This window comes from Heloderma suspectum, chromosome 6 (genome assembly GCF_057233095.1).
Source record: "Heloderma suspectum isolate Gila_16-S chromosome 6, 16-S_ref, whole genome shotgun sequence".
In the NCBI taxonomy this organism is placed as follows: Eukaryota; Metazoa; Chordata; class Lepidosauria; order Squamata; family Helodermatidae; genus Heloderma; species Heloderma suspectum.
The window spans coordinates 120,175,886-120,201,440 of record NC_139463.1 but is presented as its reverse complement, the minus strand read 5'-3'; the positions used below and the strand labels follow the sequence as shown (position 1 = coordinate 120,201,440).

At 43.6% G+C, this 25,555-nt stretch overlaps 1 protein-coding gene across 1 annotated transcript; it reads left to right on the top strand.

Moving 5' to 3' along the window:
- The first annotated feature begins 1,802 nt into the window (after positions 1-1,802).
- LOC146342902 (vomeronasal type-2 receptor 26-like) lies at positions 1,803-23,828 on the top strand. The gene is made up of 9 exons (XM_084808069.1): positions 1,803-2,166; positions 8,210-8,401; positions 9,112-9,206; positions 11,313-11,425; positions 19,431-19,550; positions 19,729-20,020; positions 21,351-21,578; positions 22,669-22,795; positions 22,927-23,828. Exons 1-9 carry the CDS (start codon positions 1,803-1,805, stop codon positions 23,826-23,828), a joined length of 2,433 nt encoding a protein of 810 aa, XP_084664195.1.
- Positions 23,829-25,555: the final 1,727 nt, after the last annotated feature.

Here is a 25,555-nt window from a genome sequence, read left to right as displayed (position 1 = left end):
GGATCTCAGGTGAAGTCTTATTTAGCAAAAGCTCTTGTTCCCTGTCTATTGGATGTCACAGTGTCTCTTTAATAAGGGTTTGTCTCAGTCAGCTAATTGCTGGAAGTGTAACAATAAATGTTTTCTTTTATCATATGTTTTGACAATGCCAAATAGTTGTCTCTTTCTGGGAAGAGGTTCTTATGGAGATAAACTCTGTACTGGAACACTCTTTAGTATTTACTGATGTACATGTTCTCTTAAATTATTTACCCACTTCCTGGAAATTAACACCCAGTGAGTGCAAAGGGATTCTGCACACCCTTTTGACAGCCAAAAGACTGATATTACCACATTGGGGGGGGGGGAAATCAGTCACATCCTGTAATGCAGTGGACTGAGGACATAACAACGCTTTCAACATTTGAATCAGTTATATGTAGATGCTATTTGCAAATGGATACTTATAACAACATTTAGCTTTGATGAAGTTTACGTATACTTGTTAGAAAGCAGCATTCTCTCTCTCTCTGTCTCTCTCTGTCTCTCTGTCTCTCTCTGATATATATATATATATATATATATATATATATATATATATATATATCATTAAAATATTGAGGACCACAGGTTCCCCTCCCCTTTTCTATGCCTTAGGAGTCAGGTTCACTACAATATGATGAAGGATTTAATGGGACAGAATGAGAAATAAATAAAGCAAAACAATAGAAAATAGTAAGAGAAATGATCCAATGAAGAAAATAGACTATAACAGAAGGATGCTGAGATATAGGAGACCCGCACTATCTGCAGTATCACAGGATATGAGGAGCCCTTTAAGTATTGCTACTCCTTCTGATGACTAGTGTAAATGAACCTGTACATACACTTCAGGGAAAAAAATGCCCTCCCCTCTTCTGGATGGATCTAATTTAAAAAACAACAACACCCAAATATAGCAGCTAATACATTCCACATTTATCAGGATAGGCATCTTTTCCTGCTTCTTCCTACATACAGCTAGTGAAATAAGGCGTGTTGTTTAAAAGGGGTTAAGATGTGTTGGCTCTCTGGGCATATAGACAGTGAGTTTTCTAATTGTACTGACGTTTCCCTGACACTATGTCTCAGTATCAATTTTGTTCTGGAAGCAGCAGCATAGAAAGCTGTGAGGAACAGTGGCAGTACCCTGGATGGCGACTGCAAGGCCAGAATTAGTGTGTGTGTGTGTGTGTGTGTGTCCGTCTGTGTGTGTGTGTGTGTATGTGTCCGTCTGTGTGTGTGTGTGTGTCCGTCTGTGTGTGTGTGTGTGTCCGTCTGTGTGTGTGTGTCGTGTGTGTGTGTGTGTGTGTGTCCTTCATAGAATAAATGGATTTGCTTGCATAGAACTGAGGGAACATTCACCTGCCAGCAGGAATAGCAAGCTGCAACCCAGCAACTAACCTATGAGGTTGCCTTTCAAACTGGGCAGTCGAGAGCCTTGGTAGGAAATATGGGCCTGTCCTGAAGCATCCTCACCTCTTAAACACGTCAGTAAAGCCAGGGCCACCTGAGCACCCATGATTATACCATTTGTTTTGCATATCATTACCTTCTACTGTACAGCTGCCACAGAGTACGAATGTAACGTGTATTGTTGATAAGCATTCCATGTATTCCATAGGAGTGTTTCTTCCCAAAGGAGTCTATGCTAACTGCAAGTGACCAGTAACGTATGTGATTACTTCTGTCTGTGTTGTGAGATAACTGTGAGCCCTGGAATGTATTCTGGGAAATGGGGGGGGGGCGTTCTTGAAAATGGAGGCAGTTTGCCACAAGTCGGGATGGATGAACCCTGCCACACCTATCCCACGTGCCTCTTGCTGAACCCCATCCCCTTGTCCGACCCCACTGCGCTCACGGGGTTGAACTGCCTGATGGACCATGGGTGCACAGAAACCAGTTGCAGCTGCTTGCAAACTTGTCCCTGCTGCCTGCCAGCCATCCCCTCATGCTCTCCTTCCAAAGAAGAGCGTGAGGGGCCAGTAGTACTGAGCAACCGCGCCTCCCTCTGTGGCGCCAGGCAGAGAGAGGCAAGGTTGCTCAGCAGCGGTGAAGGCAGCGAAGGCGGCAGTGGCAGAATGGGCACCTCTCGGCTCCCATCCTGCCTCTGCGGTCAACCATGCCTCTCTCTGTCAGAGACCAGCAGTGGGAGGCACAGCTTCTCAGCAGTGGCAGTGGCAACACCCCTTCTTTTTGCAGCAATGTTTCCTTGTCTCCAAAGGGGTCCCTTCAGGGAAAAGGAAACACTTGTGCCAAACATCTGGTGCTCAATTGCCTGCTGTAGTGGCGGAGGGACGGGGAGAAGAGAGGGCCACTCCCCTCTCCTCCTCCTGTCCCTGCTGCTGTGGTGGTGGCAGCGACAGGGACAGGCTGGTTGTACACCGAAGTGTCAGACACTTGTGTAATGTAGCGAACTGAGATGGATAAGTGGACTGGATGGATAATTGGGAGCTGATTATAAGTTTTTGAAATCCTCGGTTTCACCTGCTAAATACAATTTCCCTGTGATGTCTGATGTACTTGGAATTGCTATTTGCGTTGCCCTTATTTTCGCCGTAGTCTACGTAAATCTTTACGTAGATTACAGCGACCAAATAAGGAACGCAAATGGCAGCTCCCTATGGGGGCCGCCATTTGCGTACACGCTTTTTTTTTTTTAAGTCACCCGTGATAGGCTACGTGACGATTAACGTAGCCTATCATGGATGACTTTGCAGATCTAGCCATGATAGGCTACGTAAATCGTTACGTAGCCTATCACAGGGCTTTTTTTTTTTTTTTTTTACTTTTCTGTTGAGGTTCGCGGCCGGGGAGACGGGGCGCTTCTCCCTGGCCTTAATTTCGGCTGGGTGTGAGGCAGGAAGCCTCCCCCCCCAGCCTGAATTTCAGCCGGGCGAGGCGGGAAGACACCCCCCGCTCGCATGTACTTCGGGGGGAGAAGCGAAGCGCCTCCCCCCCACCATGAAAAAAGCTGCGGGACAAGGTAAGTCCCTTTCGTACATCCCTAGCCTATCACTTTTTTAAAAAACTGGAAATGGTGGTGGCGGTAGCTGGACAGAAGACCAGCCGCCGCCGCCGCCGCCGCTGAACCGCCGCCGAACTGCCGCCACAGCCGCCGCCGCCAGGAAGATTCGCCCAAGGTAAGTCCTGTCCCAGGATGTGTGTGGCAGACCGTTTCGCCACTGATTTCGGGGGGCCGAATGCGCTGGCATTCGGCCTCCCCGAGATTCGTGGCAAAATTCTCTGACATCCCTACCGGATTTTAAAGAATCCAGCCTCACTGGAGTCCATGGCGGAATTCTCCACCATCCCTAATCTGGTGTAGCGGACACCATTTGCGTCCCTGCTTTACTGTGATAGGCTACGTAAATATTTACGTAGCCTATCACGAAAAGAGTAGTGAATAGTGACACAAATGGCATAGCGAATGCCATTTTCATCCTTGCTCTTTGCTGTGATAGGCTACGTAAATATTTACATAGCCTATCACAGCTAAAGCAGGGACGCAAATGGTGTCCGCTATGCCAGATTACGGCTGTTGCTGCTGCCACTGCTATTATTATTATTATTATTATTACTACTACTACTACTACTATTATTATTTTTTTCTGTGTTGCTCTGGTGGATTACGCACACAGCCTGTGTGGTTTATGTGCATTTTACCCTCTTGGAGAGGTACAGAAAAAAATTGTACTGTTGTTTATTACTTGTTGCAAGATATTTTTATTTATTTATTTATTTAATTAATTTCCTTTCTATACCGCCCAATAGCTGAAGCTCTCTGGGCGGTTCACAAAAATTAAAAACAAGGAGCACACAATAAAACAACGTAACATATATAATCATTAAAACCACAGTATAACAATACAACCAGAATAAAACCTAGCAGCATTACAGGGATTTAAAATACAGATTTAAAACAGCAAAGCTAAAAGTCTAGAAAGCTCCTTTGGTTTTGGTTTTTATGATAAATTATCTGTTTGCATATTTGATTTCTTAGCTGTGTGTTTATTTTTATTTTTCCTTGAAGCAACCTTACAACTTCAGAGCCACACAGGGTAAAATATGTGGACTAATTTGTGACCAGCTGGCAGGGTTACATGTGTCCTCCACTGAAATAGCATAACAAACCCATGGTTTTACATTTTAATTAAGTCGTATGATACCCCCTTTTTAATTTTAAGACATAGATTGGTTCATTGTTAAGGTGAGAACAGAAAAAGACAAACTGAATTATGAAGAATGTGCTGAGAGCAGTGCAAAGACCTCAGACTCCTCGGTCAAGATCAAGAACTGACATGAACATAGTGCCGCCAGCTGTTTCAGCGCATGCAATAAACCAAGTAATGACCAACAGAAACAGACTTTGTCTCAGCGCACTTCCTATTCAAAGGCATCAAACATTCCATCTGATCTGTGCTATTCCAAATATCACCGGTCTCTGTGATATTCCACAAAATAGATTATTTAATTACCTAGAGGTCCGTATCAGCCTTGATTGAGCATGTTTCTTAGAAATAAAATACAGAATAAACAAAGAAGTTTTCAGTATGATTAGTATGAAAAGTAGAGGTGCTTCGCATATAGCCCATCAAAGGATGCAGCATTTTGCTTTTACTGCCCTTTCTTCTCCTCTCATGATGCAGCCAACAATGGTCACTCTGATCCAGCATTTATTGATAAGGGATTCAGACACTGGCATAGGCTAACCAATGTTTTAAAAACTGTCAAGGACTGAAACCACCATCAAAATCTCTCTTCTTTATGGTCAAGTTTTAATGAAGGGAAATCCATTGAGGTATTGTTGGATGAAGGGAGGCAGGCTTATCTGTCGAAACAAGAAGAATAGTGCCATAACCGAAGTGTAATGGTGCGACTGATGTGAAAGAATCTCCTTGAAACCCTACATATCTCAGAAAACACATGCACAGTGATTGAATTGTGGCCCTTGCACAATGTTGTGCAACAAACGATTGTGTCTTTACTAAATGGGAAGAAAAACACAACAATATTTGGAAAAGTCAAAGGGGTGTGTGTATGAATACTTCTGAAAGGCAGGGTATGTCCTGAGAGCTGCTTGATTGCAAGGGTGTGTCCTGAGGCAGTTCAATGCAAAACTGAAGCCCAGAAAATACCAGAACGTGGCAAAACAGAATGTAAAACCATGAGTTGAAAACAGAATAACACAAAAGTAAGATGCAAGATAAAAGCTTGCAACTCTTCAGAGATCTAAAAACAAGAAATGCCTGACTTGCTTTGCTGATAACTTTCTCCTTCAGAGGGTGGAAGAAGGAATGAGGGGATCAGCCACTGTTGACTTGATTCTGATGAATAGGGAAGAGTTATTTGATGAGGTAAATTTAGCAGGGATTTGGGGGGGGGGAAGTGACCATGTAAGTCTCGAGTTCTTGATTTTAAGGAAAACTATAGCTGAGCATAGTCAGGCATGTACCTTTAAATCTGAATTTAATTAATGCAGAGCAAAGATCTGTAGGATGTCATGGTACAGAAGCTGACAGGAAGCTGCGTTCAAGAAAGATGGGGGTTCCTAAAAAAGGAGTTACTAAAGGTGTAATCAGAAATAATCCCAGTGAAGGGCTGGGGGAAGAAGACCACAGAAGAAGCCAATGTGGCTACATAAAAAGCTTCGCAATTATCTGAAAATGTAAAAAGGGTATATACGAGCTGGGAAGAGGGACAGGTCACTAAGGGGTGTACATGCAGATAGGCCAGAATTGCAGAGATGATGTCAGGAATGAGCTGATGTTGGTGAGGGATGCTAACAACAACAACAACAACAACAACAACAACAACAACAATCCAGCTTGTTCAGATATGAAGAGGAGGACAAAAGTAATGGAATACCAGCAGATCAATGAAGATGGCAAAATGCTGCCAGGTGACAAAGAAATGGTTGAACTGTTCAGCTCTTATTTTGGCACAGTCTTCTCCCCAAAATATCCTATGCACATCTGGCTTGCCTGGCTGCAGGGGGCCATTGTGGACAGCAGGAATTGGAGAGATCTGGGGGACCACCTTTGGCAGTTTCTGGTGGTGCCATGACTGTGGGAGGGGTCCAAGGGGCACTTTTAGCTCTCTGGGGCCTTCAAAGCATGGCTCCTTCCCACCCTCATTGTATGGAGTGTGGGTTCCACTGGTCAAGTTACAGGAAGCCAGATTCCAGCTGAACATCAGGAAAAACCTCCTGACTGTTAGAGCAATACGACAATGGAACCAATGACCTGGGGAGGTGGTGGGCTCTCCCACACTGGACTGGAGTCATTCAAGATGAAGCTGGACAGCCATCTGTCAGGGATGCTTTGACTTAGATTCCTGCATTGACCAGGGGGTTGGACTTGATGGTTTTATAGGCCCCTAGAAAAGGCAGAGGAACTAGAGACCAAATTGCCAATATCTGCTGGATAATGGAGAAAGCCAGGGAGTTTCAGAAAACACACACACATCTATTTCTGTTTTATTCACTATTCTAAAGCCTTTGTCTGTGTGGATCATAACAAATTGTGGCAAGTTCTTGGTGGGATGGGGATACCAAGTCATCCTGTATGCCTCCTGAGGAATCTGTATAACGACCAAGTAGCAACAGGAAGAACACACCATGGAACAACGGACTGGTTTAAGATTGGGAAAGGAGTACGGCAGGGTTGTATACTTTCACCCTACCTATTCAGCCTGTATGCAGAACACATCATGTGACGTGCTCGGCTTGATGAAGCCAAGGCTGGAGTTAAAATCGCTGGAAGAAACATTAACAATCTCCAATATGCAGATGATACCACTTTGATGGCTGAAAGTGAGGAGGAGCTGAGGAACCTCATGACGAAGGTGAAAGAAGAAAGTGCAAAAGCTGGGTTGCAGTTAAATCTAAAAAAACCCCAAGATTATGGCAACCAGCTTGATTGATCACTGGCAAATAGAGGGAGAAAACGTGGAGGCAGTGACAGACTTTGTCTTTCTAGGCACAAAGATTACTGCAGATGCTGACTGCAGCCAGGAAATCAGAAGACGTTTACTTCTTGGGAGGACAGCAATGACAAATCTTGATAAAATAGTGAAGAGCAGAGACATCACACTGACGACAAAGGTCTTCATAGTTCAAGCAATGGTATTCCCCATTGTAACCTATGACTGCGAGAGCTGGACCATAAGGAAGGCTGAGCAAAGGAAGATCGATGCTTTTGAACTGTGGTGTTGGAGGAAAATTCTGAGAGTGCCTTGGACTGCAAGAAGATCAAACCAGTCCATACTCCAGGAAATAAAGCCAGACTGCTTACTTGAGGGAATGATATGAAAGGCAAAAGTGAAGTCCTTTGGCCGCATAATGAGAAGACAGGATACTCTGGAGAAGATGCTGATGCTAGGGAAAGTGGAAGGCCAAAGGAAGAGGGGCCGCCCAAGGGCAAGATGGATGGATGATATTCTGGAGGTGATGGACTTGACCTTGGGGGAGCTGGGGGTGGTGATGGCCAACAGGAAGCTCTGGCGTGGGCTGGTCCATGAAGTCATGAAGAGTCGGAAGTGACTGACTGAATAAACAACAACAACTATTCTCTGATTCTCTGATTCTATGTTCCCCCTTTTGGGGGCCAAGCAGGAATTTTTGGATCACAGTCTGATTGGCAGGGGCTGTGTGTCTTTTTGCCTACTTCACACTGTAGGTGGGGTGGATGTGTCCTTCAGGTGAATTTGGCTTTATCTGATGTTTAGGTCTCTTCGATCACATTTCTCCTGGTCAGTTGTTAGGGGCTGGCAATGCTGATGAGAACAGGGATGCTGAGCATTCAGAGGAACTGTGTTGGTGACAGGTGATGCCTGAAGCCTCCCACTCTGACCCATCGGTGGGTTGAGGATTACCTGTGAGGCCAACTCACCTCAACCTCCCCTCGGTGTTTTGTGACCAATGGGGGGGGGGTTACAGAGGAAGGCCTACCTCCCCCCAAAGGGGTAGCCCTGGAAGGTGGCGAGCTGTGATGCCACTCTATTGGCTTTGAGTCTTTTCACCCATTCCAGTGCCTAGGTAGTGGCTGGCTCAGATCAGTTGCCCATCCAGGTCTTTCCTCATTGCAGATCAATCAATGAATGTGGCCCAATTGGATACCAGCCACTGGTATCCGTCTCTTTATTTCCCCTGTTCCACCGGTAATAGGATCTGTGTCCCATTTGGCCTAAGTGACAAACAAAGAGACTAAAGGGGTAGGAGTGCAGCTTGAGGTTGACAGAGAGGTGGTCAAGGAATATATAAGCACCCTCAATGAGTCCAAGACCCCATGTCCAGCTGAATTGCATCCTAGGGTGTTCAAGGAGCTAGTGGAGGGGCTCTGGGAACCTCTAGTTATTATCTTTGAGAAATACTGGAGAACGGGTGAATCATGGGAGGACTGGAGGTGGTCAAATTTTGTCCCTATCTTCAAAAGGGATGGGGAGAATATCTGCGGAATCATAGAGAAGTCATTTTGACAACAATACCTAGGAAGATTCTAGAGCAGATGATAAAGAGCGAATCTGTAGGCACTTTGACACTACTGCAGTGATCACGGGAAGCCAGCATGGATTTGTCAAGAACGAGTCCTGCCAGACTATTCTTATGTCATTTTTCTATCAGCTAACTTCCTACATTGATTGTTAGCAGCATGGTGTGGCCCCACCCGAAAGAAGAAAAAAAGAAAGAAAAGAAATCCAAATGCAATTTAAAGGTGCATTGTTTCAAAATCACAGGAAGGCTTGGTCCCACTCTACACTGTGCTAGTCAGAGCTAGGGGTGTACGAACCCCACTCACCTGAGTCTGCTGGGGGGTCTGCGCAGGGGGGGAGATGATCCGTTCCTCCCCCCGGAATCCTTCTCGGCCAGCTCCGCTCTGCAGTGAGTCCGCGGAGCCTCCGGCTGTGTCCGTCCGCTGCCAGACTTCCATCCGCTGCCGGTCTGTGGATGGAAAGTGGCGCCTGGCATTTGCGTCCCTGTCCCTTCGTGTGATAGGCTACGTAAAGCTTTTCACACCTATTACATAGCCTATCACGGCAAAGAGCAGGGACGCAAATGGCGTCCGCTACGCTGGACACCAATTGCTTCTGCAGATTGGCAGCAGATGGCAGCGGTGTGGACGGATGGAGCCGGACCCAACCGGAAGCAGGTAGGATCCAGTGGGCGCGAACTTCACGGGGTGGCGGAGGTGAGTGGTCCGTTCCGCTATGGACTCCAGAGGGGGGGCAGATGCTTTAGAATCTGGCCTCATTGGAGTCCGTGGTGGAATTCTCCGCCATCCCTAGTCAGAAGTCACTTGAAATACTGTGTCTAGTTTTGGATAACATACTTCAAGAGGGAGTCAGATAAATTTGAATGAATTCAGAGAAAGGCAAACAATATGATCAGAAGATTAGAAACTGAGTCCAAGGAAAGACTGAAGGAACTGGGCATTTTAGCATTGAGAAGAGAATAATGAGGAGGATATGATAGCATTTTTTTTCAAGGATCTAAAGGGTTATCATACTGAAGAGGTCTGCAAACTGTTCTCTATCAAGGAAGACCATAAGGTATGAAATAATGGGCTTAAGTTACAAATAGGCTGATTTTGGCTGAAGTCACACAATGGAAATAACTACCTAGCAGGGTTATGGGTTTTCCATCACAGGACATATTCAAGTAGAGACCGGCCAGCCACCATGAGAGGGGCTTTAAACTGGATTCCTGAACTGTGCAGGGGGTTGGATTCAATGGCCTAAATAGCCCCTTCCAGATCTATGATTCTCTGTCAGTTTCCAATCTTACTCATGAGTGCAGAGTAGGCAAAAGAGGCCATGGCCAATCAGGTTTCTTTTGGGGGAGATTCTACTTGGCCCCCAAATGAACAGTCACATAAGATAATCCTTGTATGGTGCATGGGAGGGAGAAAAAGGCCTAGCCTATGGTGGAGACTATGCAGTGCCATCACATGTATGTTGTGAAACCCCTGCAAGTTGAATTCCTGGCAAAACAGGCATTGTTGAACTCCCTGCCCAGCCTGCTGACAGAAGGAGATGCTGGATATTACACATTCCACAATGTTCCTAATTTCTGGCCTTTGTTGGCCTCACAGGAATCAAACATTCTAGGCAGAACTGTGAGTGCTGCTCATCTCATAGGAACAGCAAATTCATGGTTGCCCTGATTCTTAATGCTCAGCATAGTACAGTCAGGTGGGCTCCACAACGTCAGTGCATGTCCTACCAATGATGTACGGCTATTGTTTAGAAGTGGTATGACAAGGCTCGTACTTCACTCCAGATCTGAAGCACTGTTGAGGATAAAATCACGGATTGCCTCTCCCCTTGTTGGTTCTGTGCCTAAAGCTGCAATATTATACCGACTTCCCTCGGGGTAAACCCACTTCAACTCAGTGGGGCTGACTTCGAAAAGGCATGCATTGGATTGCACTGAAAGCATTGTAGAGCTTTGACAAAATGTTATCCCCAAATTCACTTCCATGAGTATAGTTGGTTATTATTATTTTTCAGGTGGTGGTGGTGGTGATTTGTTTGTGAGATGCTTTTCAGGGCCAAGTGGTGGCAATGTATATTTTATTTCCCTTCTCCTTAATGAGGTTTTGTCATTGCCACAAGTTTTGTGTCCTCAGTCGAGAGAATGGCTTCATCTTGGTGTCTTACTTGGCTGTTGTGTTTTTTGCCACCATTGACTTGTGGTAATTTGGAACCAAGCTCCTATTTCTCATTCCTTTAGGAGCAGACAAGACTTCTGTTCATGTGGGGGGGAGTGAACCCAACATGTTTTCTACCAAAAGTGTCTCTCAGAGTCCAAGCTTTGGAGAAGTAATTATCTTCCCCTGCAATTATCCAAACCACAATTAATTGTTCACCTGGCCAAAGCTCCAAAGGCTTTCCAGAAGGCAGTAGTAAAACCAATCCTCAAGGCTGAAAGTGGTTATAACTATAAGTAAGTGGTTATAAATAAGGGGCAATTTCTGCTGTGGAGAGCTGCGAATAGACAAAACAGTCAGGCAGGGCTCTGTCAACTTCATCTCTGAGTGTTGTCTTTGTGCTGGCCATCTAAGGTAATATACAATCCCCTTTAAGGTGTGTGTTGGCAAAGTCAGGCACCATCCAAGGCAATAGAAGAGAGATAGTTGTTGTCCATGTCAGCATCAGTGTGCGTAGAGAAAAGCTTTGACACCAGCAGGTTGTGTCTACTGGTATTCCTACTTCTGCTGCCTCCCACTGCGCGCAAATTCGAAGTATATACTATGAAGTGCCCTGAAGATGATCCCCTCCCTGTTCCACATGAGTGGTATCAGAAGGGGGGCCTCGTCATTGGTGGGATCGCTTCTCAGATCTTTTATAGCTTTGACGAGCTTCCATTCAAGGAATATCCTTCTCAGAAGCTCTTTGAGATTCCACAGTAAGGATTTGTCCCCCCACCTTCTCCATCGTCTGACCTATGCCAGGCCACCGGGGGGGGGGGGCATGTATATAAATGATAATTTGCTTAAAGAAAACACATGTAAGATTGGTCCAGCCTAATGCAAGACCTCCTTCTGCATAGAATTTACATGCAGACAGATGTGTGCAGTTTAGATGCAGTGCAGCAGTTAGTGAGGATACGAATCACCCTCCTGGCACCAAAAAAAAAAAAAAAGTAAATGAAAGAGGCAACATTTTTCAAAAGGTAGAAATGGGGGGAAACCTGTGAAAACCCACACAGGTTTTCCAAGAAAAAGGAAAGGAAAGGAGTCCCCAGGTATAGACGTAGAAATGGGCAAACCCAGGGAACTGTCAGTATGTTTCAGTAATGGGGAACTTGTATCCATTTATGTTGGTGTATTTACTGACTCTCAAACAGCATTTAGAGAGAACCATTCAATTTGGAATCATTGGTGCTCAAACATTTGGTGGAGGAACATACAGGTATAGGAGCCTTGAAAGGGAAACTGTATTCTGCCTTCATGGATAGGAATGTGGCTTTTGAGTCTATTCCTAGGGTGAAATTATGGCAGTAATGGGATGAGGTCTTTGTTGATAAATGACTGTTCCATCTGATGAAGTCCCTATATAGCAATAAGCAGAGGTGTGTACCAGCCCTCAGCTTCGACTCAGACACCAATGTGGCATGTTGGAAACCAGCCCAATTTGTCTTGGACTTATTCAGAGCCTATTTGCGTCAATGAAGTACCAAACCTGAGATGTGGAATGGAAAATAAAGGCTTCATGCTTCCCAATGACTATCATGGGAAATCAAAAACTGGCTATAATGTCTAAAATTTGGTCAGGAATGTTTGATAGTAGTAGTCCCTTAGGAGGGGATTATACTTGCCAAATATCAGAAAAAAAAATGTTCAGGACATCGTTGTGCTGTGCACTGGGTGCATTTTGTTTTGTGTTTGCTGGTTGTGGCGGCTGGTGTTGTTGTTGTTGTTGTTTATTTAAAGGGGGCTGCTGATAACTTTTATATTTCATGGCAGAATTGCATGAAATTTGCAACAATAGTTGCCCCTACTGAGTGGATCGAGAAATGCCCTAACTCTGGTGCCAGCTCGTCTGACTGCAAGGAGGGGGGATATTGAGGGCTGGTGGGGAGAGATGACATGGGTGAGGGTCATTGGCACCCCCAGTGGCACAACCAATTAGGGAGGGGCTGGCAGAGTTGCCTTGAGCTCTGCTCCCCTCCCAAACAATGCTCTCTCGCTCATGCACCTCCCTCCCGCCCTCGCATAAGCAATGTGGGTTTATACTAGGGAGGTACGAAAGTCACTTACCTTTTCGAAGGGTGACATTCATGGGGGGGGAGGCGCTCCGTCCCTCCCCCCTGAAATTCTGGCCAGCCGGCTCTGCTCCGCAAGGATTCTCCACAAGGATTTGCGTCCCTGCAGTCAGCCGTGATAGGCTAAATAAATGTTTACATAGCCTATCACGGCTGATTTAAAAGAAAAAAAAACGTGCGTACGCAAACGCGCATTTTTTTTTCTTTTAAATCAGCCGTGATAGGCTACATAAACATTTACGTAGCCTATCATGGTGTTTTTTAAAAATCTAGCCATGATAGGCTACGTAAATCTTTACGTAGCCTATCACGTTTTTTTTTTTAACTGGAAATGGTGGTGCCGTAAATGTTTACGTAGACTAAGATGGGCCAAAATAAGGAATGCAAATGGTGGCGGCCATGGCTGCCGCCATTTGCATATGCGCGTTTTTTTGTTGTCTTTTTTAAGTCAGCCATGATAGGCTATGTAAACATTTACGTAGCCTATCATGGTGTTTTTTTAAACTCTAGCCGTGATAGGCTACGTAAAACTTTACACAGCCTATCATTTTTATTTTTAACTGGAAATGGCGGCGGCGGCAGGCGGTCGGAAGACCGGCCGCCGCAGCCACCGCCGCCGAACCGGCACGGAGCCGCCGCGAGGAAGATCTGCCCAAGGTAAGTCCTGTCCTGGGGGGGGCGGGCCATTCCACCACCGATTTCGAGGGGCTGAATGCGCTGGCATTTGGCCTCCCCGAGATCCGTGGCAGAACTTTTGTACATCCCTAATTCTCTGATGGAGTTTGGAAAGAAATGATTTCTCCCTTACTGGCCAAATTACCACATTTTATGTTAACCATTTCTTGACAGACAACATCCCATTGGTATCATTGGCAATGACCAAATTTTTCTCAGTGGCAATTTGAGAAGCAATTTGAGATTGGATATTGAGGGCATATTTTCTCATAAAGCTATATCTTTGTTTTGAGGCTATCTAGGTTTTATGTGATGTTCTATAATTCAGATATTTGCTTCTTACTCTGGTCTGCTGACCACAGTAAAAAAAAATAAAAAGAAACTTCTATCCACACACAGCAATTGGTAAACAGTTTTCAAACAAAAATAAATGACAGTTAAATCATAATACCCCTTCATGGATCACTGCCTTGTTGTGGGGAAGGGGCTTGCGTAACTCAGTGAAGCCATAAGCTATGCCGTGCAGGGCCACCCAAGACAGACAGGTCATGGCAGAGAGTCCTGACAAAATGTGGTCCACTGGAGAAGGAAATGGCAACCCACTCCAGTACTCTTGTCAAGAAAACCCCATGGAACGTATCACAAGGCTAAAAGGTATGACACCGGAAGATGAGCCCCTCAAGTCGGAAGGTGTCCAATATATTACTGGGGAAGAGCAGAGGGTATTTCCAAGTAGCGCCAGAAAGAGTGAAGTGGCTGGGCCAAAGCCGAAAGGACACTCAGCTGTGGATGTGTCTGGTGGTGAAAAGAAAATCCGATGCTGTAAAGAACAATATTGTTTAGGAACCTGGAATGTCAGATCAATGAATCAAGGTAAGCTGGAGGTGGTGAAACATGAGATGGCAAGATTGAACATCGGCATCTTGGGAATCAGCGAACTAAAATGGACAGGCATGGGCGAATTTAATTCAAGTGACCATTGTATCTACTATTGTGGGCAAGAATCCCTTAGAAGAAATGGAGTAGCACTCATAGTCAACAAAAGGGTGGGAAAAGCAGTTGTTCAGTCGTTCAGTCATGTCCAACTCTTCGTGACCCCATGGACCATAGCATGCCAGGCCTTCCTGTCCTGCACTCTCTCCCGGAGCGTGCTCAAGTCCATATTCATTGCATCAGTGATGCTATCTAGCCATCTCATCCTCTGCCGTCCCCTTCTCCTTTTGCCTTCAATGTTTCCCAGCATCAGGGTCTTTTCCAGAGAGTTTTCTCTTCGCATTAGGTGGCCAAAATATTTGAGCTTCAGCTTCAGTATCTGTCCTTCCAATGAGCAGTCAGGGTTGATTTCCTTTAGGATGGACTGATTTGACCTCCTTGCAGTCCAGGGGACTCGTAAGAGTCCCCTCCAGCACCACAGTTCGAAAGCATCAATTCTTCGGTGCTCAGCCTTCCTTATAGTCCAGCTCTCACAGCCATACATTACTACTGGGAAAACCATAGCTTTGATTAGATGGACCTTTGTCAGCAAGGTGATGTCTCTGCTTCTTACTATGCTGCCTAGGTTTGCCATAGCTTTCCTCCCAAGGAGCAAGCGTCTTTTAGTTTCATGGCTACAGTCACCATTGGAGCCCAAGAAAATAAAATCTGTCACTGCTTCCATTTCTTTCCTTTCCATATGCCAAGAAGTGATGGGGCCAGATGCCATTATCTTCGTTTTTCTAATGTTGAGTTTCAAACCAGCTTTTGCACTCTCCTGTTTCACCCTCAACAAGAGGATCTTTAGATCCTCTTCGCTTTCTGCCATTAGGGTGGTATCATCTGCATATCTGAGGTTGTTGATAATTCTCCCGGCAATCTTAATTCCGACCTGTGATTCATCCAACCTGGAGTTTCTCATGATGTACTCTGCATATAAGTTAAATAAGCAGGGCGACAATATGCAGCCTTGTTGTACTCCTTTCCCAATTTTGAACCAATCGGTTGTTCCATGTCCGGTTCTTACTGTTGCTTCTTGACCGGTTTCTCAGGGGACAGGTAAGGTGGTCTGGTACCCCCATCTCTTTCAGAATTTGCCAGTTTCTTGTGATCCACACAATCAAAGGCTTTAGCATAGTCAATGAAGCAGAAATAGACATTTTTCTGGAATTCTCTTGCTTTCTCCATGATCCAGCGCAAGTTGGCGATTTGATCTCTAGTTTCTCTGCCTCTTCGAAACCCTGCCTGTACTTCCGGTAGTTCTCAGTTCACATAATACTGAAGCCTAGCTTGTAGGATTTTGAGCATCACCTTGCTGGCATGTGAAATGAGCGCAATTGTGCGGAAGTTTGAACACTCTTTGGCGTTGCCCTTCTTTGGAATTGGAATGTAAACTGACCTTTTCCAGTCTTGTGGCCATTGTTGAGTGTTCCAAATTTGTTGACATATTGAGTGCAGCACTTTAACAGCATCATCTTTTAGGATTTTAAATAGCTCAGCTGGAACACTGTCATCTCCGCTGGCTTTGTTGTTAGTAATGCTTGCTAAGACCCACTTGACTTCACTCTCGAGGATGTCCGGCTCAAGTTCAGTGACCACACTATCATGGCTATCAGGGACATTCAGATCTTTCCTGTATAGTTCTTCTGTGTATTCTTTCCACCTCTTCTTAATCTCATCTGCTTCTTTTAGGTCCCTGCCTTCTTTGTCCTTTATCATGCCCATCTTTGCACAAAACGTTCCCTTGAGATCTCCAATTTTCTTGAAGAGATTTCTAGTCTTTCCCATTCTGTTGTTTTCCTCGATTTCTTTGCATTGTTCATTTAAGAAGGCCTTCTTGTCTCTCCTTGCTATTCTCTGGAACTCTGCATTCAGTTGGCTATATCTTCCCCTTTCTCCCTTGCTTTTCACTTCCCTTCTTTCCTCAGCTACTTGTAAAGCCTCCTCAGACAGCCACTTTGCTTTCTTCCATTTCTTTTTCTTTGGGATGAATTTAGTTTAGGGATGTCAGAGAATTACACCACGGATCTCAGGAAGGCCAAATGCCAGCACATTCGGCCCCCCGAAATTGGTGGCAGAACGGTTTGCCCGCCCCGCCATTTGCGTCCGCTACGCTATTTGCGTTCCCCTTATTTTCGCTGTCTTAGTCTAAGTAAATCTTGACATAAATCTTGACATAGACTAAGACGTGCGAAATAAGGAATGCAACTGGCGGCGGCCGTGGCCGCTGCCATTTGCATACACGTTTTGTTGTTGTTTTTAAATCAGACGTGATAGGCTACGTAAACGTTTACATAGCCTATCACGGCTGACTGCAGGGACGCAAACGACGGCAGCTACGTCCGCCACCATTTGCGTCCCTGTTAGCCAGCGGCCGGATGTCCGGCTCCTGGCGGAGCACAGCCGACCACCCAGGATTCTGGGGGGGGAGGAAAGGAGTGCCTCCCCCCCGTCCAGGATTCCGGGGGAAGGGACGGAGCGCCTCCCCCGCCACCATCAACATAATCCACAAAAGGTATGTGACTTTCTTACATCCCTAATTTAGTTGCTGCCTCCTGAATAATGTTACGGACTTCCGTCCATAGTTCCTCAGGCACTCTGTCTATCAGTCTAATCCCTTAAATCTATTCCTCACCTCCACTGTATATTCATAAGGGATATGATTGAGGTCATACCTGAATGGTTTACTGGTTTTCCCTACATTCTTCAATTTAAGCCGAAATTTTGCAAGAAGCAGCTCATGATCTGAGCCACAGTCAGCTCCAGGTCTTATTTTTCCTGACTGGATAGAGCTTCACCATCTTTGGCTGCAAAGGACATAATCCATCTGATTTCGATATTGACCATCTGGTGATGTCCATGTGTAGAGTCGCCTCTTGTGCTGTTGGAAAAGAGTGTTTGCTATGATCAGCATGTTCTCTTGGCAAAACTCTATTAGCCTTTGCCCTGCTTCATTTTGTACACCAAGGCCATGCTTGCCTGTTATCCCGGGTGATTTCTGGACTTCCTACTTTAGTATTCCAATCCCCCATGATGAAGAGGACATCTTTTTTTGGTGTTAGTTCTAGAAGGTGCTGTAGGTCTTCGTAGAACCGATCAACCTCAGCTTCTTCGGCATCAGTGGTTGGGGCATAGACTTGAATTACTGTGATGTTGAATGGTTTGCCTTGGATTCGTACTGAGATCATTCTATCATTTTTAAGATTGTACCCCAGTACTGCTTTTCCCACCCTTTTGTTGACTATGAGTGCTACTCCATTTCTTCTATGGGATTCTTGCCCTCAGTAGTAGATATGATGGTCACCTGAATTAAATTCACCCATGCTTGTCCATTTTAGTGTGCTGATTCCCAAGATGTCGATGTTCAATCTTGCCATCTCATATTTGACCACCTCCAGCTTACCTTGATTCATTGATCTGACATTCCAGGTTTCTAAAGAATATTGTTCTTTACAGCATCAGATTTTCTTTTCACAGGACATCCACAGCTGAGTGTCCTTTCGGCTTTGGCCCAGCCGCTTCACTCTTTCTGGTGCTACTTGGGAATACCCTCTGCTCTTCCCCAGTAGTATATTGGATACCTTCCGACCTGAGGGGCTCATCTTCCAGCGTCATCTCTTTTAGCCTTGTGATACGTTCCATGGGGTTTTCTTGGCAAGAATAGTGGAGTGGGTTGCCATTTCCTTCTCCGGTGGACCACATTTTGTTAGAACTCTCTGCCATGACGTTTCCGTCTTGGTTGGCCCTGCACAGCATAGCTTATGGCTTCACTGAGTTATGCAAGCCCCTTCGCCACAACAAGGCAGTGATCCATGAAGGGGGGGGGAAGCAGCACTGGGGTACAATCTCAAAAACGATAGAATGATCTCAGTATGAATCCAAGGCAAACCATTCAACATCACAGCAATTCAAGTCTTTGCCCCAACCACTGAGGCTGAAGAAGGTGAGGTTGATTGGTTCTATGAAGAACTTTTATCATTTATGGCAGGCATCTTCTTTGGAAAAAAAATAAACAAATACGATTATTAATAATAAAATATGGAGAAATGATTTCCCTACACCATTTTATTAGACCCCTTGTTTCATCTTCTTAATTGTATGGATGGATTAGTCAACAGAAAAAGGAACAGCTTCTATATTGGCTGCAGCAAGAATCATATGTATGCAAAAGTGGAGAGGACAAAGAACACCTCCTTGGGATGAGCGGTTGGAGAAAATGTGGGATTTGGTGATGATGGCAAAAGTATATTTTATTGGAACTGCTGGAAAAAGACAGTTGTGTGCCTGTTGTAAAATAATACAGTTTTTCTTAAAAAAATGTTTGTGCTGTATTAGTTTCTGTAGATGTAAACCCTAATATTAATATCCAATAATATTAATATTAATATTCAATTAATATATCCAATAACATATCAAATATTTAATATACAAATATTAAGTTTTGTTTTTCCTTAACTTGCTTCAGTTATTTATAAAATGTATGGAGATATACATATATATGGAGAGACAGAGACAGAGAGAGAGAGAGGAGTTAATTGCTTATTGGTAACTCTGGAATTTGTATAAGAAACATTTATTATATATACAAGTAAGTGTGAAAAATGAAAAAAAAACATACCCAATGCATATATTAGGGGAAAGTACACACAAATACACACACACACACACACACACACACGTGTGTGTGTGTATGAAAAAATGTTCCAAAATGCATTATATTAGTACAATTGCTTGCACAGATGTGTAAATTAGGCCACATTCCACACAAAAATATATGCATAATTACAGTCTTGAAAATGCCAGATGATCACTAATTGCCATGAAAATAGGCTGTCAGATCCCTCCATAACTTGTTTTGATGTGAAAATGGAGCTTCTTTGCAGCAACCACAGCTCCCCTAAAATTTGGCAGAAATTCTTTGATTGCAAAGGGCAGGGGGAACAAAAAAGCCAAGGATGCATGTGGCCCATGGTCCATATGTCACACACTCCTTTTTTAGATATGACTTCCTGACAGACTCCATAGACAATGTCTTAACCTCAGCCATGCTTGCTTTGTGTAAATATGGAAAAAGTTTAAGTGTCTTCTCATCCATTCCAGAGAAATATGGCAAAGAAGTGTAAGGAGCAATCCTACCTGAGCAGACCTTGAATAAAATTCATTATTTATTAATATTATTAATACTAGGGAGCATCCAACGCCATTTGGATGTGGTGCATGTCATACTGAGATTGTGAAATACTGGCTTCCTCTGTTCTAGAATTCTAACCTAAATAATACACTCTCTATATTGGCAGTGTGGTGTCAAAATTCTACCAGCACACCCTTGCCTTGACATTTGCAGTAAATGAGGTCAACAAGAATCCCAAGATCTTGCCCAATGTCACACTCGGTTTCCACATCTATGATAGCTACTATGATCCGATGCTGACCTACCGGACCACTCTGGACCTGCTCTTCAAACTGCATAGATTTGTCCCCAACTACAAATGTGACACTCAGAAAAACCTGGTAGCCATCATTGGGGGGCTTGGCTTTGAAACCTCCTTCCGAATGGCAGACATCGTAGAACTCTACAAAATTCCACAGGTAGGATCTGGGAAAGGGGATGTGGGGAAATCTCTTATAATACCCTGAGTCATTTTAAGGTTCAGAACTAAGGAGATGTGTTATTGACAGGGGTAAATACTGGAAATTGAATTATAGCCCCATAAGTTCAGAATATTCCTCTGAAAGAGATCTTGATTTCTACTCTCACCGAACATGCACATTCCTTCAACATTTTGTATTGTTTTGATTTTTACATCATCAGGCATATGCATACAGAAACTGTTCCTAAAGTATCTCTAAAATATTTGTTCATATTATTTCAGCTCACTTATGGCTCATTTGCCTCAGAAGAGATTCAAACCATGCAGATTTCTTCCTTTTACCGTATGGTGCCAAATGAAGCCCATCAGTATATGGGAATAATCCGGTTACTTCAACATTTTGGGTGGACATGGCTTGGGCTCTTTATTGTGGATGATAACACTGGAGAACATTTCCTGCAGGCCCTGGAACCCTTGCTTTCTGAAAATGGAATCTGCTCAGCCTTCACGGAAAGGATACCACAACAACTTCATATGGATAAATGGAATAACATGTATGATGTAATCACAAGACTGTTTGCCGCACTTTTCACAGATTATAAAGCCAGTATATTTATCTTGTATGGAGAATCTTCGACTACTTCATGGCTGAAAACAATTGAATTTTTCCGAGATTCTGCAAATAGGGAAAATGTATCATTTGGGAAGGTTTGGATTATAACAACCCAGATTGATTTCATATCAACGGGTCTTCAGAAGGGTTGGGGTTTCCAGCAATTCCATGGTTCCATTTCATTCATGATTCACTCAAAAGATATCCTAGGATTCAAGGAATATCTTCAGAGCACAACGCTCTGGACTCAGGGGGAGAGTTTTCTCAAAGATATCTGGGCACAAGCGTTTGACTGTTCCTTTCCAGATCGAAGAGAGTTGGTGAAGATCAATGAAACATGTACTGGAGAAGAAAGACTAGATAGTCTTACCACAGATCTTTTTGAAATGCACATGACTGGCCACAGCTACAGCATCTATAATGCTGTCTACGCTTTAGCTCATGCTTTGCATGCCATGTACTTACGTAGATCCAAGCACAGACCAATGATAAGAGGTAACAGTGTTGACCTTCAGTCCTTGCAGCCATGGAAGGTAAAGTCTATAAAACAAAATCTTATTTCAATGAACAGCTTTCTCCTCTTTGAATTCTTGGGGGAAAGGTGTTGTGCAAGACTTTGTTCTTCACATTTCCTTCAATATGTGCAACTTGGGAAGAATTTCAGGGTGAAATCCTAAGCAAGTCATTTTCTCTCGTCTTTTTCTCTTTCAACTAGCTCCATGCCTTTCTGCATGACATTTTGTTTAACAACTCTGCTAAAGAAACAGTGTCCTTTAATGAAAAAAGGGAAATGGGAGGAGGATTTGACATTGTGAATATGGTCACATACCCAAACAAGTCTTTCCAGAAAGTAAAGGTTGGTAGGGTGAATCCCAATGCTCCTGAAGGAAAAGAACTCATCCTCAATCCAGATGTGATTGTGTGGCCCAGACATTTCAACCAGGTATGGATTCTGGGGTAAGCTTGGTGGACTCTTTATCTTCCAAATGGGTAACAAATGTACACACAATTTCCTTTTCTGAATAACCTGACCTTGTAGAAGAATGTCAGTGGTGCTGAGTACATTCGAACTAGTTGCAACAGTGAATGACCAACTATCTCTATTCAGATAGAGATAGAGATACATATATGTATTTAACCTCAGCGAAGAAATACACATTCTCCTATGAAGTCTTGTAGATTATTCATTCCAGTCCACCAAAGGAGTTTTCCTCTCACCATTCAAATATGTAATGAAAAAAACTCTTCTCCAATCCAGATATCCCTGCTAGGTTTAAATGTTCTTTTATTGTTCTTACCCTTGGACTTGATAAATGGTTTGGTTATCAAAGCAACATTTTGGGCTGCTTTATCCCTGAAAAGATATAAGTGATTTGATGGATGTTTGAAGTGAAATAGTTTTATATTTTGTGTATGATGCAATTTCTTACAAACACTGCGGGAGTGGCTATGGGGAAGAGGTTGGTAACCCTTTTGGCGATATCGCATATACACTCATTAGAAAGAAAGTTCATTTGGAAGGATGCGATACTATACGAAGTATTTGTGGATGATGTGATGTTATCCGAAAAAGTAGGGTATACATGGAAGAAAAGTTTACATTTCTAAATAAAGCAGGCAGTACTATGCTGACTGGAGGAAAACCAGATGAGAAGGGTTTGCTGGCATTCTTGTATATAGAGGTTTAATGGGACAGAAGTGTCTTGAAACATGATGGTTTAGAAAAACTTTGAAGAAAGGCATTGTGTTGAACAGCCAGTCTGCCCAGCCATGGCATGTGAAAAATCAAGTGGCACAGAGTGTCCTAATTAGTGCCATCACTGCAACAGATGTTACATTTCTTGTATATATTTAATCCAACAGTGTACAGAAATCATGGTTAAAATGGTAGGGTTGTGAGAGAACTTTGCATTTCCATTCCCACAGGCCACCAGTTGGCTATCTCTTTTTCTTTGGAAAATGGTACTGGCCTAGAGATATTTATTGAACAATAAAATGCTTAAATATTTCCCATTTTAAATTGCTGAGTTTAGATGTTGCCCGTTTCTGTCTGTAATGAACATTGTTACACTGGTCATCAGAAGAAAAAGAAGGAAGGAGGAAAGTTTTGCTGTTATGGTTGTGTTCCATGCCCAGAAGGGAAGATTTCAAACCAGACAGGTGGGTAATGCAGAGCTCCAATTTTGCCTTCATAAGATGTCTGCTCACTCAGATTAAAAAAAAACAAAACTGGAACTGACATGGGACTTTCTTCTATTTCTTTTTTTCCTTCCCCCCCGCCTTTTTCCCAGATATGAATGACTGTTTCAGATGTCCAGAAGATCAGTATCCAAACAAGAATAGAAATTGTTGCATCCCCAAAGTGACACATTTTTTGTCATGTGATGATCCTTTAGGGATCACTTTAGCTTCAGCTGCTGTTTCATTTTCCCTCATCACAGCCTTGGTGCTCGGGATTTTTCTTAAGCACAGCGATAGCCCAATAGTCAGAGCCAACAACCGTGGCCTCACCTACATGCTCCTCATCTCTCTCCTTCTCTGCTTCCTCTCTGCTTTGCTCTTCCTCAAACATCCAGGAGAAATGACCTGCCTTCTCCGACAACCAACTTTTGCCCTCATTTTCTCAGTGGCCGTTTCTTGTATTTTGGCGAAAACCACCATTGTTTCTCTTGCATTCAGAGCCACAAAGCCTGGATCCAGGCTGAAGAACTGGATGGGGAAAGGACTCGCCCATTCCATTGTCCTCTCATGCTCTCTTATTCAAGCAAGCATTTGTACTGTATGGCTCACATCAGCTCCCCCATTCCCTGACATAGATATGTACTCAGTAACTGAAGAAATGATTTTGCAATGTAACGAAGGGTCAGTGTCCATGTTTTATGGTGTTCTGGGCTACATGGGCTTCCTGGCCATGGCCAGCTTCGTTGTGGCCTTCCTAGCCCACAAGTTACCTGACAGCTTTAATGAAGCTAAGTTTATAACATTCAGCATGTTGGTGTTTTGTAGTGTGTGGGTGTCCTTTGTTCCAACTTACCTCAGTACAAAAGGCAAAGAGATGGTGGCTGTAGAGATCTTCTCCATCTTAGTCTCAGGTGCTGGGTTATTGCTCTGCATCTTTACCCCTAAATGTTACATCATTGTGTGGAGGCCAGAACTGAACAGCAGGGACCAACTAATGAAGAGAAAGAATTAAATCCTCTGTGTGATTTCTGTGTATTATACTGTTAAGTGTGTTGTGCATGAGGGTTTTAGAGGCAGATGGGCCTAACATTAATCCTATATATTAACTTAAAAGTATATTCAAGACTCTCCTGGAAGTTTCTGTAGATTCCCAAACTTGCCAGAGTTCACCAAATGCCTCCCTCAATTATCTCTCTGCAGGTCTGTTCTATGATGGAAGCATGTTGGTAAAATGTGCCATTCTGGCCAGAGTTTCAGTACTCAGTGCTTGTGCTGAGGAAACTGTGTCCCTCATGACATCGTTGTGCTCCACACCACATCAGCCCTTGCTTGCATGGACAATGGTCAGACAGGATGGGAGCTGTAGTCCAACACCAACTGGTAGACATCTTTTGAGGCCGAACATGTCTTTGACAATAATCACTGGGCATTTCTTTCAGCTATGTAGGGTGATTTAGCTTTCCTGTAGAATTTTTGAAATGGGTCATGATGTTATATTCAGCCCCAAGAGCTGGAGATATGAACAATGGTCTGTTTTTGGCTTTCTTTTCACTTGGGAGAGGTACCAGACAGGAATGCCCACTTCCTCCTTTGACATTTGATTTATGTTTGGATCCTCTGGCATGGGATATTCCACAGAATAGTAGCATTTGTAGCTTTGTGCAAGATGGCTTAAAATTTAAAATTATTCTTTATGCCGCTTATCTCGGAACTCCATTCTTCTGTTCTGGCTTCGATGCTGCTGATTATTACAGTGGGTTATTTGTCTGGCTATTCAATCACAATAACCTCTTCAAAATTTGAATTGATGACGATTATAGAAACTATATCTCATAGTGTATTAGCTCATTGGCCATTTCAAAGTTTCCCAGACATTATTTCTTATTTGGGAATACTTATTTCCAGAGACACATCTCAAACATTCAAACTGAATTTGATTAAGTTGCTTAATGAGATCTCACAGGATATAGATAAAAGGGCATCTTGACCATGTCTGAAATTTAGGATAATTTCATCCAAATCTGAGTGATACAAAACAGGTTTTTGATCCAAATGCTCAGAGATCCTGGGAGAACAAGAAGTTTACCAAACATGATTACCAAACTCTGCAAACCATGCTTGCCAGATAGGTAACTATAAGATATTAATGATGGCTGCTTTGGTGGTTGAAAGGAACTGAACTTTAATTTTACTAAGAAATGTACTAGCTACAATTCCTATTATGCTGTAGTATGTAGTTCTGTGTTTTGCTTGTTTCATCATTACCAAGTTTTCTTAGGAGTTACCCATCTCACAGCAGTCCTGAAGATGACCACTATATATTTGTATGTTTCCATATTCCACCCAGAACACATCACAAAATTCATTGTATACAGGTGAAGCCCTTTTCTTACAACCATATCTCTTCATGCTTGTTTGACCGAAATTCATGACCTTAGGCCTTACATCAGACATTTCCCAAACTGTAATATCCACTCAGTGAACTACAAGCAAGCAAACAGGCAAAAACATAGTGATAAAGCCAGATTGGAACACAGGAATAATTCACTACTGAGCAGACCTAGAAGAGAAAACAACGGAATGCCGCTTGTTGTCACCTACAGTTCCCAGCTGTAACCACTCAAATGTATCACCAATGATGCAGATGTACAGCCCATCCTGGACAATGATACTGCTCTCTCAGAGACTTTGGGTGGTAGGTTTTTAGTTGCTTAGAAACTAAGGATGGGGGAGAATTTC

Coding starts and splice junctions, on each gene's coding strand:
- LOC146342902 (XM_084808069.1), top strand. CDS start 1,803: ATGGATGAACCCTGCCACACCTATCCCACGTGCCTCTTGCTGAACCCC. Junction 2,167..8,209: donor CTCTCTGTCAGAGACCAGCA/GTGGGAGGCACA, acceptor ATTTGGCCTAAG/TGACAAACAAAGAGACTAAA. Junction 22,796..22,926: donor GAAGATTTCAAACCAGACAG/GTGGGTAATGCA, acceptor CCTTTTTCCCAG/ATATGAATGACTGTTTCAGA.